Source organism: Pyxicephalus adspersus, chromosome Z (genome assembly GCF_032062135.1).
Source record: "Pyxicephalus adspersus chromosome Z, UCB_Pads_2.0, whole genome shotgun sequence".
NCBI lineage: Eukaryota > Metazoa > Chordata > Amphibia > Anura > Pyxicephalidae > Pyxicephalus > Pyxicephalus adspersus.
Window position 1 is genome coordinate 8,313,664 of NC_092871.1, and position 19,386 is coordinate 8,333,049.

Below are 19,386 nucleotides of genomic sequence, written 5' to 3' on the forward strand. Positions count from 1 at the left end.
TCTGGATGGGGTTTTATCTGTTGGACTCTTTGGTCTGGCCTTGGATATTCATTGACTAGAAAAACTGAAGAGTTATTCCTTTTCAGGAAAAACTTTGGCCCAGACTAATAAGTATCCATTCTGGAGTTGTCACTTCTCTGCCAATAGGCAGCTGCTACATTTGAGGTTCTGGGTTGGAGCCCAGGCCTTGGAGTTTTGGCCTTTTAAACCCACCATGTGCTTCTTGGATCGCAAACAGATCTTACACATACTGGTTTCTACTGAGATATCACTGGTGGCAGACACAGACATAACAACCTTCATAGTCTGAACTGTTACAATCTGGCACTTCTGAGATACCTCGGACTCCGTGCCCAGGAAAAGCTCCACACAAGTAATGCTGCATCAAGAAAAATGCTAATGTTGGGAATTCCATCATTCAACATTCCACAATCAACCTATAAAATTATATCTAAAAAAAAGGACTTATGTTACTGCAGAAGAGTTATTAACATGTCTTTGGGACAAGGTAAATTTTATCTGAGGGATCTACTTGCGCTACACAAGGTCCAATTGGATGGAGACACTGCCGTACTATCGTCCCATCCTACACCAGCTCTAGTCCAGTTCACCACCCAGGTCCAGATGTATTTTAGTAGCTTAAGGAAGGAAACATCCAGAGTGTTCAACACTGACTTATAAAGTATGGTGGTTGGAGCATTTTGGACCCATTTTACCATAGAGCCGAAATGCTTAATTATCTGGACTAGCACTCCACCCCGTGTACCATCTAGTCTCTATTTGTATCTGCCTATGGTTCGGCTTTAAATGACTAAATTGCCCTTTCTCACATACAGTGCAAGACATGGAGTTCTAAGTCACATGCAATCAACACATCCAAAAGGAGGAGAGTGGTCATCAAGTTAAAAAATTTGACATCCACAAGTCTATACCTGGCTTTTTGTAATTAGCAAAAGTACTTTTTTATCACCTGGTGGACTCATTCATGGACTAGTGGTTAGATTTATCCACTCCGGTCTCAACCCCCTGCCGAAGAGCCATAATGGTGCATTTTCATTTTTAGGAGGGGAGGAATACTGAGAAACTTGTCTGTTTTGCCAGCTAGCCAACCCCTGAAGAGTGGGTTGGACAAGGCTTTGGCAAAACGAGGAACTTTTCTGCAATGGTTCTTCAGCCCTTCCTCTAATGAGAACAGTCTGTGTGCCCAGAAAGACTCCATACCTGGACCCTAGGCCTAGAGGATATCAACCTCTCTATATGTAAGCAGGACAAATAGGAATCCCAGGACCGGATTACAAGAAGGACCAGTGCCATCGAGGGATCTGCTGGATTGAAGCTAAGTGTCATTTTTTTGTTTTTAGTTTACTTCCGCTTTAAGTAGAATGTTGGAAGTTCCACTCAAGTCTGGACCTGCAGTCCTTTCTCAAGACAATATAAAAGTGTGAAGAACCCTTCCTAAAGGAAATCCCTCTTGTTTTCCCAAACTCTCTTTGACGGAGGCACCAGAGCAGCTTTGACCTTTTTACATGGAGGAAGCCGCCACGGGTGCAGATCTTGGTGGTAGTAGCAAATATTCAAAGATAAACTTTAAAGGTTGAAATAGAGAAGGGTTTCACGTGCACACAGTAAAACATGGATCTGTCGATCCTGAGAGTCACTTTATAGGTATTCTTTCTAGTTGTCAGTGAGAAGAATACCACTTTCATTGCTGGTTCTAAACTCAGAAACCCCTAGCAACATCTGGAAGAACCCTAGGGTTCCACAAAACCCTGTTTGAGAAACAAAGGACGCTAAATGTAAAACTCACATTTAGCAGATGCTCCCTTTTCCTACAAGGAGCTATGAAGTATTAAAAGCAATGGGTACAAGGCCAGCCTCCCATTTACCCTAAAATACCTTTACATATATAATTCAGACAGATTCGTAGATAAGACACTAGAAGGAGCTCTCCACTGGTTGAGTGTACTTGTTCAGTCTCTCTATTCACAATTGTTATTATATGTTATTGGCCACATATAAGTTCATCATTTTTAATAAGACAGCCAACTCAAAAGGTGGCACTGGGAAATATAATCATTCTGTGGCCTTGCAAAGTAAAAAAGCAGAGTCTGCGACGGTAATTAACAATAGGGGCTGTACCCAGGGACGTATATAAATATACATTAAAACCTAATAAGTTAATATAAATCAAGCTGATCAGGTTTACATGTAGTATAAGACCAGGACACACACCAGCCATCATGCACAATACAGTTCCATTCCATGGTCACCATTTTACCATTAATGCAATGCACTTATTCTGAGGTTACCTATACAAAAACTTTGTATTAATTTTTAATTTATTTTTATTGTTAATAATTGTGAATTAAGTGTTGAGGGGTAAAACCACTTGCTTCTTGAATCCATACTGGGGGATTTTACACAGTAGACCTTATCCAAAAAAAAAATTGGGGTAAATTTGCAAACCTAGATGAGCATCTGTAGTACATTTTTATATGCACTATGTTTATATTTTTACTTTTACTTGCAGTTAAAAAATGCTGCCTGAAAGAAAGAACAAAGTTTTTGCATTGATTAGACCAGTGTTTTTCAACCTTTTTTGAGCCACGGCACATTTTTTACAATGAAAAAATCCTGCACGCCACAAATCAAAAATGTTACAAAATGACACCCTGTAGCTAATTTTGTTGTCTCTAAAAATAAACAAGGCAATTAAACTACCTACTGCCACCCATTGACATGGAAGAGTATTACATTATTCTGCCAGTCACTACAGCACAGACGCTCGACAATGGTATATGGATAATTTCCCACGGTACACCTGAAGATCTCCCATGGCACGCTAGTGTGCACAGGCACAGTGGCTGAAAATCACTGGGTTAGATGTTAGGACAGTGTTGGACATATGTTGGGTAAAGAAACCCTTGTGATAAATTTCATAGATGAACATTAGGTCTTCAGGACAGGAAGTGAAAGGAAATCTTGGTGGGATGCAAACAGCAAAAAAATAACCCCAGCGGTTTTAACCCCTCCCTGTGCAAAATCAAAGAAGTTTTGACCATGCAGCTAATTCACATATATTGCACATGGTAATGCGCATACAATGCATCATAAAATGTGGTACCATTCATTCCTAATTGCACCTCAACACACCTTTGTGGATGGACACCCATTTGAATATACCCGGCTTAAGATGAAAAAGAATCGATCACTTTGCCCTTGTACCTAATTGAAACTTTCTTGTCTTCCAGACACTGTTGTTTCAATACTCGCAACGGGACTAAAATCTAAAAGTCCTGGAAGAAATACAACTTCAATATTCTCCTCTCCTATTTTCCCCTTTGGAATTATTGAAAAAATTGGGCTACTTTACCTTACTCTCCATTACAAAACATGCACAAACACAAATACCAAAAACACAAATAAACCTGTAACCCCCCCCCCGACAGGCAATGTATGCACCATTTTAATTTTATCACTTCTTCCACCTTTATCGTTAACAAGAATACCAACTAACAATGTCAATCTCAAAACAATCCCCAAAAGAAGCCAGTTGGCGAAACGCGTCGGGGCCATGAGACAATGAGCATAAGACCCTAATCACACTGTATATTGTAATACACTTGTATCACCATTTTGCACGCACAGGTAGACTTGGTATAGCACAGAATGCTTAATTTTTCAGTAAAGCATATTTTGATTTGAAGTATTGCAACAAAAAAGCCTTTCTTCTTTTATTTTCCTACTCCTGATAATACAAATCCAGGATTTGGACCATTGTGCAGCATTACATAGTAATACAGATTGAGGCTGGACATGTGTGAATGGGCCCTAAAACCTTTCTCATGGTCATTGAATTTCTTGACCACATGTTGAGGATAGAGGCAAAAGAAGAGGCTTTTAGGCAATGAAAATAGGTTTTTACAGTTACCAAATACACAGAGAAAAAAAATTGTACTATTGCTAGACATCACACAGCTCAAATAAATTGTGTAGAATTTAATACGGTCATCTTTTTATCCAACGCGTTTCGCCTTTTCTTCAGGGTTTTTTTTTTTTTGGAGACTTTTTTTTTTGCCAAAAAGACCCTTCTTTGCCTCTATCCTCTACATGTTGTAAAGGTAATCTGGGGCTGGTATCTGATATTTAGTCTGAATTTTATTTGAACAAATCTCTTTTGTTAAATCTGAATTAGGTAAATATGAAATACTGAACGTGATTAATGTAATATTCACCAACTGCAGCTGGCAAGTTCCCAATAAGAATTGCATCATAGAAGCCAATAAATATCTGTTTGTAAAATTGGCATGATCAGGGAGATCAAATTGCACAGACTGCAGAATGACTCAGAGGAGGGGACACGGTTTTCTCTTTTCTTGCAAAAGCAGATCAGGTTAACCCAAAAATAATCCAAATATGCAAACAGTGAAAGTGCAATTATCATTCATGCAGAGACGTCTGTATGAAACATTGATTGATGAAATTAAATAAAGGTTCCATATAAATAATTAACAGAATGAGATATTAAACATCTGTGCTTGGACTTCAAAGCATTGAAAAATGACCAAAAACCAATAAACCGTCCCTTTCAACCTAACTGCAAAACTGAAACGGTAGATTCCAACAGCAAACCATCAGACTAAGCAAAAAATAGTTTGTATAATGCATAAATATAAATCAATGGCTGACCTTGATGTGTTTAAGGAGACACAAACAGTGTACAGCGATTCCGGGATACTTCCTGATAGATTGGAGAAACAATGTAAGGTCACTTTAACATTCGGAGGCTGATATACGCCCTCACTTTTCATCTCAATTCTACATTTTTATCAGCAGTAACAGAGAATGCAAATGAAGATTTCAGCCTAAAACCCACATAAAGGTATCATAACGATGGCAAATATAACAGAGGCTTGGAAAATGGGAAATACAGATTTGTTTCCCTAATCTATGGAAGAGGAAACTACCTAAAGTGACCCGGTCAGAATACAAAAACACCCGAAGGTCCCCAGATAGAAAGGAGGAGCGGCTTTCCTCACCTTTCTGCCACTTTTTTGCTGCAGCCTCCTCCAGTCTATCAAGCCTTGGACATTTTTTGGAGCGCTGGCTTCCCACATCCCTGGCACACTCCATGGTCCCGTCCTGTGACCCCCTAGGTCTGGTAGTGACATAGGCATTGGAGGTTGTAATTTCGGCACAACGTTAGGGGCTCTGGCACCTGACATTTCCTTAAGTGCTGAAGGCCAGAGTCATACAAGGAGAGAGGTGACACGGGCCTTTAGAGAGATGGGTATGAGCGCCCATTCACACCAGGACATTGCATTGTATTTATTACAATTACACACTGGGACTGATTTATTACAGCTCTCCAAGACTGGAGAAGACAGACTATCATGGGAGAACCTGGGTGATTGAGCAAACCTGGAATGGATTTGTAAACAATTATTTGCAAATACATGGCAAATGTTTTCAACCTTGGACCAGATCCATCCAAGGTTTGCTGAATCAACTTCTTGAAGAGCTTTAATAAATCAGGCTGCTAATACGTGTTGCCCTATGGCAGCCAAATAATGTGCTGTCTAACACAGCACAACTTACAAAAGTGCAATGCATCTAAGTGTGTGACAACGTATTGCAGTGCCATTCACAATGAACAGCACTGAAAGGCACCAACACATGCAGCATGCATTACAACAGTGCAGTGGTGTTCATTGACCCTAAGGGATATACTAATGGAAGTCAATTTTTGGAAGAATGTTTATGTTACCCAACAGGGTCAGGGTAGATTGAAATCATACCCAAATGTTAAAACCTTCCTCATTCCTTAAAAATGAATCCATAATAGTGCAAATTCCTGAAGACCTCGGTGACCCCTATGATAACGTCACAAATGCAAAGAGGAATAATTTTAATGAAGGTTACAAAATAACATTTTATCTGCCACAGCAATCATGCCAACTCAAACATTCAACAGCCCTGGTTCAGAGCGCAATACAGACATCCCATTAAAGCGATGAACAAAAAAAATGGTGACTCTAAGGACAAACACCAAGAAAACTTTTCACATTGTAACATATTGCCATTGACAAGTATTTTATTGGTTTTGGTGTTGCAATATTAAAAACTTATGAACACTGACCCTGCAATGACATTTACACTTCACATGGATAATGAAGGCCCATAATTCACAAAAAACAAATAATTACTATTGAATGAAACTCATTGACTCCCAAACTAAGCTACAACATAAGGCAGCTTACTTCACACACACTTGGTGCCTTGTGGGTGCTTCACATTATTAGAGACTGCAGACTGTCTATTACTTTTGATCAGCTATCTAGTAAGCTAAATTAGCACGGTGCCACCAGAACCTGTTAGAAGCAACTATGGCGGCCCATTTATATTTACAACTATAATCAGACACCTCCACTCATTGGGCCTGATTTATTAAAGCTCACCAAGGCTGGAGAGGATTTTATCAGTGAAGCTAGGTGATCCGGCAAACCTGGGATGGATTTCTTCAAAGATATTTGCCGCTTGCTATGAAATGTTTTGAATCCTGGACCCAATCCAGTCCTGGTTTACTGAATCACCCAGCTTCATTGATGAAAGTGTATCCTCTCCAGCCTTGGTGAGCTTTAATAAATCAGGCCCATGCCTAAACCCATCAGAACATTTTGGTTTGTGCCAAACTTCCCGTCGCCCCAAATTATCCCAACGCTTTATCTTCATGCACAACGGAGCATTTACAGTGCCAAGGCCAGCTTATTCTACAAATGGCATGCAGCTTAGAGCAAACACCCCAAAAGCATTTGGCAAAAGCCCACCACAAACAGAAGATTAAAATGCAGTAATTGGCGGTGAATGCAGAGAGATACTCGGAATAATCAGACAGACAGGTACGGATGAATTGGTTTTGGATTTAGAAGACTGACCACTAAAGTGTAATTTCATCAACAATGGTCAAACAAATCGGCAACCTTCGGAGCTTTGTGTCCTAGGCTCTAGGTGACATAGAAGCTACATCTGGGCCAGCTAAAGAATTCCAAATCTAACCAAAGCCCACCCAGCAGGGCATTGCAAGGATCAAAAGTATTCATTGAGAATTTTCCTTTTATCATCTTCAAAGACATCCAAATTAAGCGGCATCATGAATACTTCAGGATCACGGAACAAAGTGGCACTACAACGCAAAGTTAGACACAGCCGGCCACCAACACCGGGACAACAACCGAGAGAATGAGACATGCAAAGTTTCAGAGACACACGAACAGTCATACGGAGAATGAGGAAAGATCACAAAATGGGACAGAAGACAACTCCAGCAGTAGAGTTTCCCAAGACACAGGGTTTCAGAAAGATTGGATGGAGGGGTACATAGACAAGGGAATTACCTCTGAAGGGAGCATAGAACATCGTTCCACGGCTAAGACGGAAATGTGAGCATGGAAAGTCTCCCGGAGAAGAGACACCGGGAGTAGGTAAAGGATCTAATCACATTGGGAGAGGAGGGTTCACTGCAGGGGAAAGAGAGAGAGCGAAAGAGAGAGAGATGGATGGATTGCAAGAGACAGGGAGATGAAGAGGGTGGTATTAGGGGTAAGAAGATATAATAAATAAATGCAAATATAAATCCATGTACAGTAAAGGTGCAATGGAGCAGAAGCGAGCGAGAGATAGAGAGAAGGATGAGAGTAAGTGGAGAGGTGTTGGAATGGGCTCAGATCTATTTACAAATACAAGAAGAGATAGAGTGCAAATTTTAAAAAAAGGAGTGTTCAATTAAAAGAAAAAAAAGGAACCTAAATGAGGGGAAAAGACAGGGAAGAGAAAAGGGGAAGAGGGGAGGAGAAAAAAAAAAGGAAAAAAAAAAAAAAAAAAGAAAAAACCCAGGCCGTCAGGTTTGCAGCTGGAAATGTAAAGAAAAGAAGGGGGAGGAGGAGGAGGGAAATGGGAGATGGAGAGAGGAAAGAGAGAGCAGCGGAGGAGGAGGAGGAGGAGGAGGGGAAGGATGCTCAAAATGAGATGCTGCATCAGATAGAGGAGGAGGAGAGAGGATGGAGGTAGAGCGGTCCAGAGGAAGGAAAGAGGAGGGTGGATGAAGAAAGAGAAGTCTGAATGGAAAGAACGATGAATGTTTGCGTCTGTTAGTTTGGCTCATAAGAGCTGACAATCCGTCCTTGCTCAGCATGCCTGGTGCCCTTGGCGCTATTAAAACTGACCCTAGTCTGGGCATCTGTCGCTGGCCAACTCCTCATCGTCCTTATGTGTAGTGCAAAGACTGCAATCATCTCCCTTACATGGCCCCGTCTCACGCCTAGCCTGCGTCTGACGCCTAGCGCTTTCCTTTAATTCCTGGAAGGTCGATAAGTAATCAGTCAGCAAACACGGCATTAGTGGAGAAATCACAACCCTATGAAAAAAAATACAAATCTGCATAGGGATAAAATCAGCGCCAATAATACTTCACGCCAAAGTCTTAAGGGAGGCGGAAAGTTTATGTGCGTAACAACAAATGTTACCTGTGCAAATAAATTACATGGAGCAGTGATCTCCCGGGACACTTTTAGCTGGGCGCAGCACTCGGCACTTTTCAGTGCCCGTTCACTTTTCGGCTGATTTTGAGTCACAATACACCCGGCTATAACTAAATTCTGGGTTGAACATTGATATTATTATTAAACAGAATTTATATAGCACCAACATATTACGCAGCGCTGTACATAAATAAGGAAGTAAACTGAAATACGCCAAAATCAAAAAAAAAAAAAATCCACTCACCTTCAATCCCGCAGAGCAGTCGGTTGGTCCGGAGGTGTCTACCACCACGTCGTCGCGGAATCTGTGCCAGTGGCCCGTCAATCTCTTCTTCCTACGTCCCCCGACCCAGGTGTGAGATCAGGTGATTTAGGTTGGAAAAAAAAAACTTGTCGATCTCACTACGCATGCGTGAGATTGGCAAATTTTTCTCTTTTCACGAAAAGTCACCTTATGCGTATGCTTAAGATGCTCGGGCATGCGCAGAAGGAGCATCCAAAAGCCTCCCGGGATGCCTGACGTATGTATCCCAGGAGGCTCTGCGCTCCAATTCATTCATTTAAAAAAAAAAAGGATGTTGCACTTAAAAAAAAAACAAAGAGAATTTGTACCTTACATAAAAGGGTTGTATACCCTTTTATGTAAAGTGGACATTCTGAGTTTGGGTACGCTTTAAATAAATTCTGGGTTGAACAAATTATTATTAATATTATTAATAAATTAAAATTAAATTATTATATATTAATAAACAGGATTTATATAGCGCCAACATATTACATAGTGCTGTACATTAAATAGGGGTTGCAAATGACAGACTAATACAGACAGTGACACAGGTGGAGAGGATGCCAACCAAAAGAGCTTACAATCTAATATATACATAAACTATAACCTGCATAGATCAGAATATGACACGGCCCCCCAAAAACGCTTAATAGGGCTCTATTTATCAAGCAGTGAATGTGATATTCCCTGATGGGGAATCTATTCCTGCCATTGGAACTGGAAGAATCCCCACCTGGGAATGTTTGAGGGAATGTCAGATTCACTGCTTTATAAATAGAGCCCATAGAGTTATTCATGCTACATATAAAAACATAATATTGTAAGTCACTTATAAAACAGACACACATTTACAAATGTATACATTTCTATTTTGAATAATAGATGAATGTTCATCTCTGGGATTTGTTGACAAACATTCACCGAGTGTGTAATATAGAAGTAATGCAGCAGAGGTATGTGGTGTAATGCAGCCTGCATTTTACATGTCTGCACATTTCTGCAACTGCAAAATAAATGCACACAAATCAGATTTTCTTTTACAAATATCTGTTAGATGTGTCTGTAATAAATTGTATGGAATAATCACAGATGTGTTGGTATGTAAAATATTTACACACGCAGATTGCAATATACAGAAAGCTGTGCAATGCTGCAGATCGCAGGCTGCGTTACCAATTTTAATACAAATCCAGCAATGCATGTATAGATATTTATATAGAGATATATCGCACATATCATCAAACTATACACTATGCAATTCACAATTATCAACCAGCAGAACATTTACTAAATCTGAAATTTGCATGCAGCCCATCTATGTATGGTGCAATAGTAAGTAACATGCAGAGAAATGTGATGGGGAAACCTATGCAGTAGGGATGTGCATGCAGCAGTAATGCAGCTGTGTGTAATGCCATGGCAAAGAATTGCAGTTTTGCTGCAGGTGGAATAAGCTTTCTCCATGAAGGTGCAGAATGATAATAGAAGGAAGATGAGGCCCTGGACAGATGCAGCAGGTGGATGGGAATGATGAGCAGGTGGCAGGGGGGAGACAGTGATGCAAGCGGCTCGGTTACTGCAGTCTCCTCCATGGAGGATGAGGCAGACAGCCAGCCATGTCTCCACAACCCTCCCGTACACGAAGACAGACGGCACGACGGACATGTATGTGTGTGTTTGGGCGCCGTGGCATGTCATAAATACACACATGAAGCGTCACCCCGGGATACAACTCCCATGGTGCACCGTTGCCTCGGGCTGCAGCCTCTGTCTATGCGTCAGTGACCTCAATAAAGTTGCGCGGAAAGACAACCCGTTGCTATAGGGACGCTGCGCGTTCCATGTTGCTGGAGGCGGAGGTAGCGCCCAATTGGCCGGAAGTTGTCTGGGTGATTGAGAGCGACCGATGGGCGCCATGTTGGTTGTGGCAAAAGAGTAAACCGTGAGAGCTTCCGGGTGAGAGGTCACGGCCGGTCTGCTGAGCACGGTAACTGTGTCCATGCTGTGAAAAAGAAGCAGTGTTGTCAGGGAAATAGGAAAGGGTTTCATTAAGGGAAACTCTAGGTAAAAAGATGGATGCATTTAATGGCAGATAACTTAAGTTTTGCATTTTTGGAACCTTAGTGGTGAAGGTTTTATAGTAAAAAGTCAACTATTTACCACTTATTACCCAGAACACCTGCTTGTGTGCATGGGCTACATCTGCGTGGTGCATTGGTGCAAAGCGGTGCTATTTGGTATCGTTATTGCAGCAAATGTTGCGTTAATATTATTATATAGCGCCAACATATTATGCAGCACTGTACGTTAACTAGAGATGATCCCGACCTTATGGTCCATTCCCATCACATCCATTGGGTGCAATGCTCATGGTGTCAATTCCTCCCCCTTGCTTTGTTGTCACAGTTGCCATGGCATCAATCCCGCAGGGTCATGTGACAAGCAGGAAGTAGGGTATGTGCTGGACCAGACCTCAGCATGCATTGCTCTGCATGCAATGTTTTGTATCTTTGTTTCACCTTAATATACATTTTAAAGCCCATGGAACGTTAATTTGTTATAGGTTAGGTTTCCATGAGAGGGAAGAGTATAGATCTGATTTTAGGTGGCCTGTGAAGTCCTGGGATGTGATGGCTGCATTACTTTTCCTAACTTTCACTGGTAATGCTGCCAGTAACACTTCCTGACCAAGGTGACAACACTCGAGTGAGTGTTGTCACCTTGGTCAGGAAGTGTTACTGGCAGAAAGGGAGTGTGTTATGAAGAAAGGGAGAAGGGCGGGGTGTTCTGTAGCCAAAACACACTTCCGGCACAGGGGTGACAACACTGCTCTATAGATTACAAAGGGAGTCCTTTGTAATCTATAGAGCAGTGTTGTCACCCCTGTGCCAGAAGTGTGTTTTGGCTACAGAACACCCCGCCCTTCTCCCTTTCTTCATAACACAGTCAGAGATAAGGATTCACATCGAGAGGTGCAAAGTGTGCCAATACATGAGGGCCCCAGGCCCTCCGCAGCCAACAGGGGCCCCAAATTAGCTTGGCAGGGGGCTTGAAGTCTGGTCTGAACAATGGTTCACATTTGGCTATGTCCATTACTGGGGGGTGTTCTGAAGTCTTTAGAGAGAGCCGTATCAAAATAACTCATAAAAGCACACAGGAAGATTTCTGACAGGTTCAATCGATTCTTTTTGCACTGATATCACAAAATGCTTTCAGTTATTTATTTCACAGATCAAAAGGAAGCAAATAACAGGAGTTCATTGTGAAAAGCTTAATACATCATGTACTATATAGAAGCTCTGTTACAGCTTTTGCATTTTTTTCCATCTGGCCCTGAGATTTTCAAATCACAATCTGGTCTAGCAGGTCAGGAGACTTGATTTTTCTCTGCTACAGTTCAGTAATATTTGCAGGTCTTGTCCCTCCCCCAGCCTATGACTGGACAGTGTAAGGAGAAGCAGCAGACTGATGAGCTCATCTCTCTGTCCTCTCTTCTCCTATCAGCTTACTTCTTGTTAGCACATGGATATTGCAGCACACTGATTGGCTGCTTGTGCTACTTTTCTCTCTCCTAATATTACCTCTGCTGTATGAAAGGTTGGATCTCAGCTTTCATGAAAACCAGTCTGGCCAATAACAAATTAGAATCTAGTTTACCAGACAGGAAGCAACCACACAGTGACACCTGATTGGTTGGGTCAGTGAGGGAGCAACACAATGGAACAGACCAACACTATAGGAGTGTTACCATATTCCTATCTGAAATCAGCCTCCTGTGATTCCTGGGATGGATTTATCATTTGCACAATCATTTGTGGGTTATACTTAGGGTAGTAGGCTGAAGCATGGCATGCTGGGACTTGTAGTTCAGCCACATTTTTTTTTTATTTTTTTTTTTCTGGTATTTGCAGCACTTGCAGAAAAGAGCAGGGAATCTGATAGTTCTATGGGGTTGCAGGGGGTAATGTGCAGCTCAGTGATTTTCACAGCTTCAGAGAGTGATCCGGCAGGTAGGGACCATTGCAGAAGGGACAATAAAGCCAAGGGACAATAAATGGTCTCAATTTCCTAAAAAGTTCAGCTTTAAACAATTTAAATTTAAAGGTTCATCTTATTATCAGTCATAATAAGAGAAACTGTGCACCCATTTACACCCCTACATGTATTATCAGAAAGATGTATTATCGCAAAGATTTTGTTCAGGAAACCTGCACAGAGAGAGTTCTGCTTCCATTGCTGATCTTCTGAAAATACTAACTGCCTGGCTGTCTGGGTTTTGTACATTCTGCATCACTCACCTGCAACCAGAAATTACCAGGTAGGCATAGCTGGGTCAGAGACGCAAGTATACCAGTGTTCTCGTAGGGTTAGAGGAGGAATCATGGAGGGGTACCAGGCATCTGGAAAGTAGGTTTAGAGGAGAAATCGTGGAGGGGTACCAGGCATCTGGAAAGTAGGTTTAGAGGAGAAATCATGGAGGGGTACAAGGCATCTGGAAAGTGGAGTTAGAGAAGAATTCGTGAAGGGGCACCAGGCATCTGGAAAGTAGGGTTAGAGGAGGAATCACAGAGGAGTACCAGGCATCTGGAGAGTAGGGTTGGAGGAAGAATCACAGAGGGGTACCAGAGTAGGGTTGGAGGAAGAATCACAGAGGGGTACCAGACATCTGGAAAGTAGGGTTGGAGGAAGAATCACAGAGGGGTACCAGACATCTGGAAAGTAGGGTTAGAGGAGGAATCATGGAGGGGTACCAGGCATCTGGAAAGTAGGGTTGGAGGGAGGAATCATTGAGGGGTACCAGGCATCTGGAAAGTAGGGTTGGAGGGAGGAATTATGGAGGGGTACCGGACATCTGGAAAGTAGGGTTAGAAGAGGTATAACAGATTTTGTGATTCCTTTCCATGCTTCTGTAGTGCACGTGGGGTCACATGTTGGCATGTACGGCACAGAAACATGCACATGACAGCGCTGCATAGACACTCTGTGAGAGTTGTCGCCCCAGGGCAGAAAGCCCATTACTGGTAGGATCAACCAGTCAAAAATAACGTTTAAAATAGCCTGCAAAAAGAAATTCTAGCCCTTCACGCTCTAAATTCAATTCCCGTAACACTCTGTTTCTGTTTCTGCAGGTGAGTGTATGCATTCAGTGTTATCCTCTCTCAGGGTCGGGGCTCTAATCATTGCCGGCATTGTGAGTATTCCTCTATGAAGGTTATTAGGTGCTGTATCGTGTCAGCCATTACTGGAAGCAGAAATACTGAAGATAAAGTCATTTTGTATTTTTTGAATAAACTGTAAAACGAAACAATATCCCTTCTTTTGTTGTTTTTGCTGCTCTGGGAACTCTCAGAAACCTTTAATAAAACATGTTTTGGCATTGATACATCCAATTCTGTCATTAGAAAGGAGGTCAGGTGAGGCGGCACACTTCTCTATCAGAAGCTCACAAACTATTTTAACGTCTCTTCATCAACGAGATATTTCCTACTTTCAGCACATACACTGTATGTCCCAGCATGCCTTGCTGGTAGTCATCTAGTAGCAGTTTTAAGTGATTAACATTGAATTACACAAGTTTGTCTTTTTTTAGGCTTGTTGTAGACACTAAATGCTATGTCCAAGGGCAGACTGCCACCCCCGCCACCTTAATAGACTTGAATTGTAACTTCTTATCACTGCCTATGAAAGTTTTTTTATAAAAAGTTTCAATTTTTAACAAAATAAGAGAGAAAAAAAAACAGCATAGATTTGCTGGACTTTTGCAAGCACTTGCAGTTACCCCCCTGGCTATTGCCCCTGGTTTCCTTAAATTTGGCAGTAGGGGCTCAGGAGAGGTAAACACTGCTGTGAACTCATTAGACTTCTGTATTTGTCTGACCACAGAATTGAGGGGCAGCACGGTGGCTCAGTGGTCAGCACTCTGGCCTTTGCAGCGCTGGGTCCCAGGTTCGATTCTGGGCCAGGACAATATCAGCAATAAGTTTTCAGGTTCTCCTCGTGTTTGTATTGCTTTCCCCTGGGACCCCCTGGTTCCTCCCACATTCCAAAAAAAATACATGTAGTTAGGTTAATTGGCTTCCCCCTTAAAATTGTCCTTTCACTATATTAATGACATATGACTATGGTAGGGACAGCTAGTGACATGACTGAATATTGTAAAGTTCTGCGTAAAATGTCGTTGCTATATAAATTCTTTGTAATAATAATAAAGTAAAACTTGAAGTTTCTGCTGCAGCACTCTGACTTAGTTCATGGTGAATTGTTCTGAACCCATGAAAAAAAATGTTTTATATTGTAGTTTAGAGTCCTTGAATGTGGTGGCTGCACTTTGGATTTTTCTGCAGGCTTTTTCACTTTTGGTGATTTTGGTAACACAATTCCTATGTTAGGATTACAATACTCACTCACTGCACTGTATCTATGGAGGAGCAGCGTTGTCAGACTCAGTCATTGCTCTATGGAGGAGCAGCCTGGAACAGGAAGCCCACAACCCTTCTGTCTTTTCTCTTCTCTAGAATATAGGGGGAGACGTTCTGTGATCCACAGAGATTCTTTGGAATAGGGGTAGATTCTTCAGCACACAGGCACTGCCCCTTTCGATGGAGCCCAGCCGGTTTACTTTAACATGTTAAGCAAGAGCAGTCCTTTATAACGTGTCAGAATTCTCTGTGACTTGGAGACAATCTCTAATATCTCTCTCTTGGAAAGTGCCAGCAGCAATGTTTGGGTTTGGGAAGGATTCTGAATACTTCACCTGTCCATTGATTTGGGAGTGAAAGCAGAAAGTAGGGAGTCATTGTATAGAAATGTCTGCTGGTTGGGTACGCCTGGACATCATTAGCATTCTTATAAATATCAGGCACTGTTTTTATGTCCTGTTATGGTATTTTGTATATATGAAATCTCATTCTCCTTTTTTACCCTATTCTCAGGCTGTCGTGGTGTATATGTCTCCTCTGCTGTTGAGGCTTATAGGATTGCGAGCATTCTCAATGGCCACCGAAGGCTACCTATCCGGAACCCTCTCCGCCGCCTATGTCACCTGCCCTAATGAGAAAGTGGCCAAAGACATTGCCCGGTATGTAGCTACGAACATGTGTGAATGCGTTTGCCTTTAGTAATGGCCTTTAGTTTATACAAATAATAACCTCAATAAAACTTTTCCCTGATCATAGCTAGCCATACATGAATTGACTTTACTTCGATTGGTCTTTCATTGGATCTCCTTGTTTGATATAGATATTAATTGAAAATGAAGAAATCATAATCCACAATCAGCAGGTACTTATATGATCAGCAGAAATGTTTCAACCTGACCAATAGAGTTTCTTTCATATCTGCACTGGTCACTTTTTATCGACTAAAGCACGGGTCCGCGGCCCACTAGTGTGCCCACCGTCTGAAAAGTGGGCCACAGCTCTGGCCAATGCACCCCCCAGCTGGGTCTGGAGAAGGACCATGAAGGGGGGGGGGGGCACCAGCCAGAGCCAAGGATTATGTCCCTCGTACGGATTGCAGGCTCAAGCTGGTGGCCGAGTTATGTCTCTGGACACAACGCGTCCATTTTCCCATCGACTCAGACGCAGACTCAGACCAGCGATGGGAGAGTTGGGGGTTCTGGCATCATGACGTCACTCTGGGGAAAGTTTATTCCCCTTTGAGTGACACACAGCTACCCCACGATTGCGCAGTCCAGAGCTGGTGAATTTAGTGGTCCGTGGGCTAGAAAAGGTTTGGGGACCACTGAACTAAAGAATATCAGAATTGATTTGTGATGGCTTCTATGAAACAATTGGATGGGTTGCTCAAACTCTTGTATGGGCAACTGTGTGCAGACGTAGCCAGGGTAATCTTGGGGCAGCACGGTGGAGGTTAGCACTTTGGCCTTTGCAATGCTAGGTCTCAGGTTCAAATCTCGGCCAGGACTCTATCTGCATGGAGTTTACAGGTTCTCCTCATGTTTGTGTGGGTTTCTTTCGGGCGCTCCGGTTTCCTCCCACATTCCAAAAACATGCAGTTAGGTTAAGTGGCATTCCCCTAAAATTGACCTTAGACTGTAATAATGACCTATGACTATGGTGGGGGACATTCGATTGTGAGCTCCTTTGAGGGACAGCTAGTCACATGACTATGGAGTTATCGACAACAAATGTCGTCGCTATATAAATATTGTGTAATATTATTAGTGAAAATGAGACCAAGTTCAGCCATGGTGAAGAAGAAGCAGATTGGCTTAAAAGATAGAAAACTAACAAAATCTATTTAAAAAAAAACTAAAATAACACCACCTGCTTTTAAAAGTCTTTAAACTGACCAATGTTAAAAATAAGGGATTATTCCAAATTTTTATTGATCATTTTTTATTGCTGTCTTTGTCTCCATTGGGGCGATTTCTACTCACCTCCTGTTCTAGTGGGAAGATAGGAAGTGTGAAGAACTCTCCAGAATATGAAGGTCACACACACCTCTTCACATTGGGAGATTTACTTTTGGCTGTCATTCCATGGTGGGATTTCTCTTTTTGTACTGGGGAGATCCCCCCCAACATGAACCAGACTAAAAACGTATCCTAATGTTCTTCATATTTTTTATAGAAAAAAATATTTGGCCAGAGCCCAAATAATGACCTCTTTGGTGAAACGGACACAAAACTTTTATCAAAGATGAGCTGTTTATATTCCTTGAAATTGACATTTCCATTATAAAGGAATAGTAAGATTCTGTTTCTGACCTTTCAGGCATGATTTTGGTTATACATATTACATGTATGTTACAGCATGTTTCTGCGTGTGCTCTGACAGGTATCATTTGTGTTTTTTTACAGGGGTCTGGTGGAGAAGAAGCTGGCGGCCTGTGTGAATATTATACCGCACGTCACCTCCATGTGAGCTCTGCACCCAGTTGATGGGTCCCTGTGTGTCATACACATTGTCACTTGTCTGAAGGTGTCTCTTCTATTTCCCGTCACGTGCGGCACCTCACACACTTGTCCTGCATGTCACGGCATTGTCACTTCACAACCTTTATATCCGTTTTATTGTCACGTTCCAATTTAAAGGGAAAGGGCACTAACAAAAGATGGCTTAACTATGAAGTTCTCTGCAAAAAAATACTAAATTTGTTTCTAAATATTATTACTACTAATGCTCTATTTATTATTATTATTACTAATATTACTATTAATGATAAACAGGATTATTATAGCGCCAACATATTTCACAGCGCTGTAAATTAAATAAGGGTTGCAAATGACAGACAGATACAGACAGACAGGAGAGGACCCTGCCCTGTAGAGATTACAAACTAATAAAAATGAATTGGTAACCTTTTGTACACATTTAAGTGCTACAGCAAGGGATAAAATACATGGAATCAGATTGTGGCTCTCAAAGCAAAAACCTAGCTGTGTCCAACTGTGCTACACCCTCTCCATTTCACCAAACTCCTCTTATCCATAGCCCTTCTCAGGGATAGAGAGTTCTGTTGATCAGACCAGTAGTTGTTAGGGGCGCTGCATATGGGACTGCTAGACGGCTTTTTGGAAAAGAGCTATAGTGCAACCTCCCATTGTGCGGGCAGCACCCAATGTTTGTTAAGTTATCACCTCCAGTAAAGAGCAGGAAGAATTGGGCATGGATAGGCAAATCATGGCTCTCCTAGCATTGACTAGCATGGGGCAATGGGTTTTTCTAGCTGTCTCCTTGACTTAACCTTCCTAATGCTAACCCTGAGTCACACTCGGGGTATGTAAACCTATGAAAGTAATAGAAATACAGCGCTTACCGGATCCCCAGCGTCCTGCGCCATCCATTGCCGCGATCTTTTTCATTCTTTCGGCTGGCTTCTGCGTCCGATGAGTCAACGGTGCGTGTGTACGTTGCCGGCAAGGCGGGGCGGGAAATTCAAAAACAATTGTATTGCATTCAATTCAAAAACAATTTTTCAAGAACATTTATATTACAGTATATATAATAGTATAAGTATAATGTTTTTTTTTTAATTAAAAAAAAAAAATTTAAAAATGTAATTTATTCAATGTATTATTTTTACATGATTTTGTGTTTCAAACTTTATTATACTCATACTATTATACTGTAAAATAAATTTTCATGAAAAACAATGTACCGCTTTTTGACATCAAAAACCAGAAAGAAATGAACCGCTAGGGAGATTAAAAGCATATTGTGAGCACTGTGGTTGCCTGCAGGAGTGAGATTGGTGATTCTTCCAGGTATTAGTATTTGTAGTTCCGGGAATAGGAAGGTGGTGGAAAGAATTCTGGGATTTCATTCCCCAACAAGTGCTTACACTGTGTTGTGTTCACAATTGCCTTGTTTTTTGTCTACCAGATATGAATGGAAGGGGAAGATCGAGGAGGACAGTGAGGTATTACTGGTGAGTCATCATCTTGATACCCCCAGACAGTGCAGATTGCTATTCCTGTAGTAAATATCTTTTGTAAAGCTTCTGATGTGTCCATGGAGTTGTAGAGTTGCAACACTGAATGATCTATGTAATCAAATATTTTGAATGGAATGCTCTGAAAAAGTAAAACTAGTCTCT

At 41.6% G+C, this 19,386-nt stretch overlaps 2 protein-coding genes across 12 annotated transcripts in view; one reads left to right on the forward strand and one right to left on the reverse strand.

Moving 5' to 3' along the window:
• SYNGAP1 (synaptic Ras GTPase activating protein 1) overlaps positions 1–10,683 on the reverse strand; it is a 154,793-nt gene extending 144,110 nt beyond the window's left edge. For 9 of the 11 annotated variants that reach the window (XM_072430381.1, XM_072430369.1, XM_072430374.1 and 6 more), the window contains exon 1: positions 10,532–10,683. In XM_072430381.1, the coding sequence (XP_072286482.1) occupies positions 10,532–10,562 (31 nt within the window). In that variant the 5' untranslated portion in view covers positions 10,563–10,683. Of the gene's footprint in view, positions 1–7,394; positions 7,869–10,531 lie in introns of those variants that run through there. The other 2 variants (XM_072430367.1, XM_072430370.1) reach the window with 2 other exon arrangements.
• Positions 10,684–10,733: 50 nt separating this feature from the next.
• CUTA (cutA divalent cation tolerance homolog) overlaps positions 10,734–19,386 on the forward strand; it is a 12,742-nt gene continuing 4,089 nt past the window's right edge. The window contains exons 1-5 of the mRNA XM_072430382.1: positions 10,734–10,810; positions 13,953–14,014; positions 15,756–15,901; positions 17,648–17,707; positions 19,173–19,218. Coding sequence (XP_072286483.1) covers positions 13,961–14,014; positions 15,756–15,901; positions 17,648–17,707; positions 19,173–19,218 — 306 coding nt within the window. The 5' untranslated portion in view covers positions 10,734–10,810; positions 13,953–13,960. The remainder of the gene's footprint in view (positions 10,811–13,952; positions 14,015–15,755; positions 15,902–17,647; positions 17,708–19,172; positions 19,219–19,386) is intronic.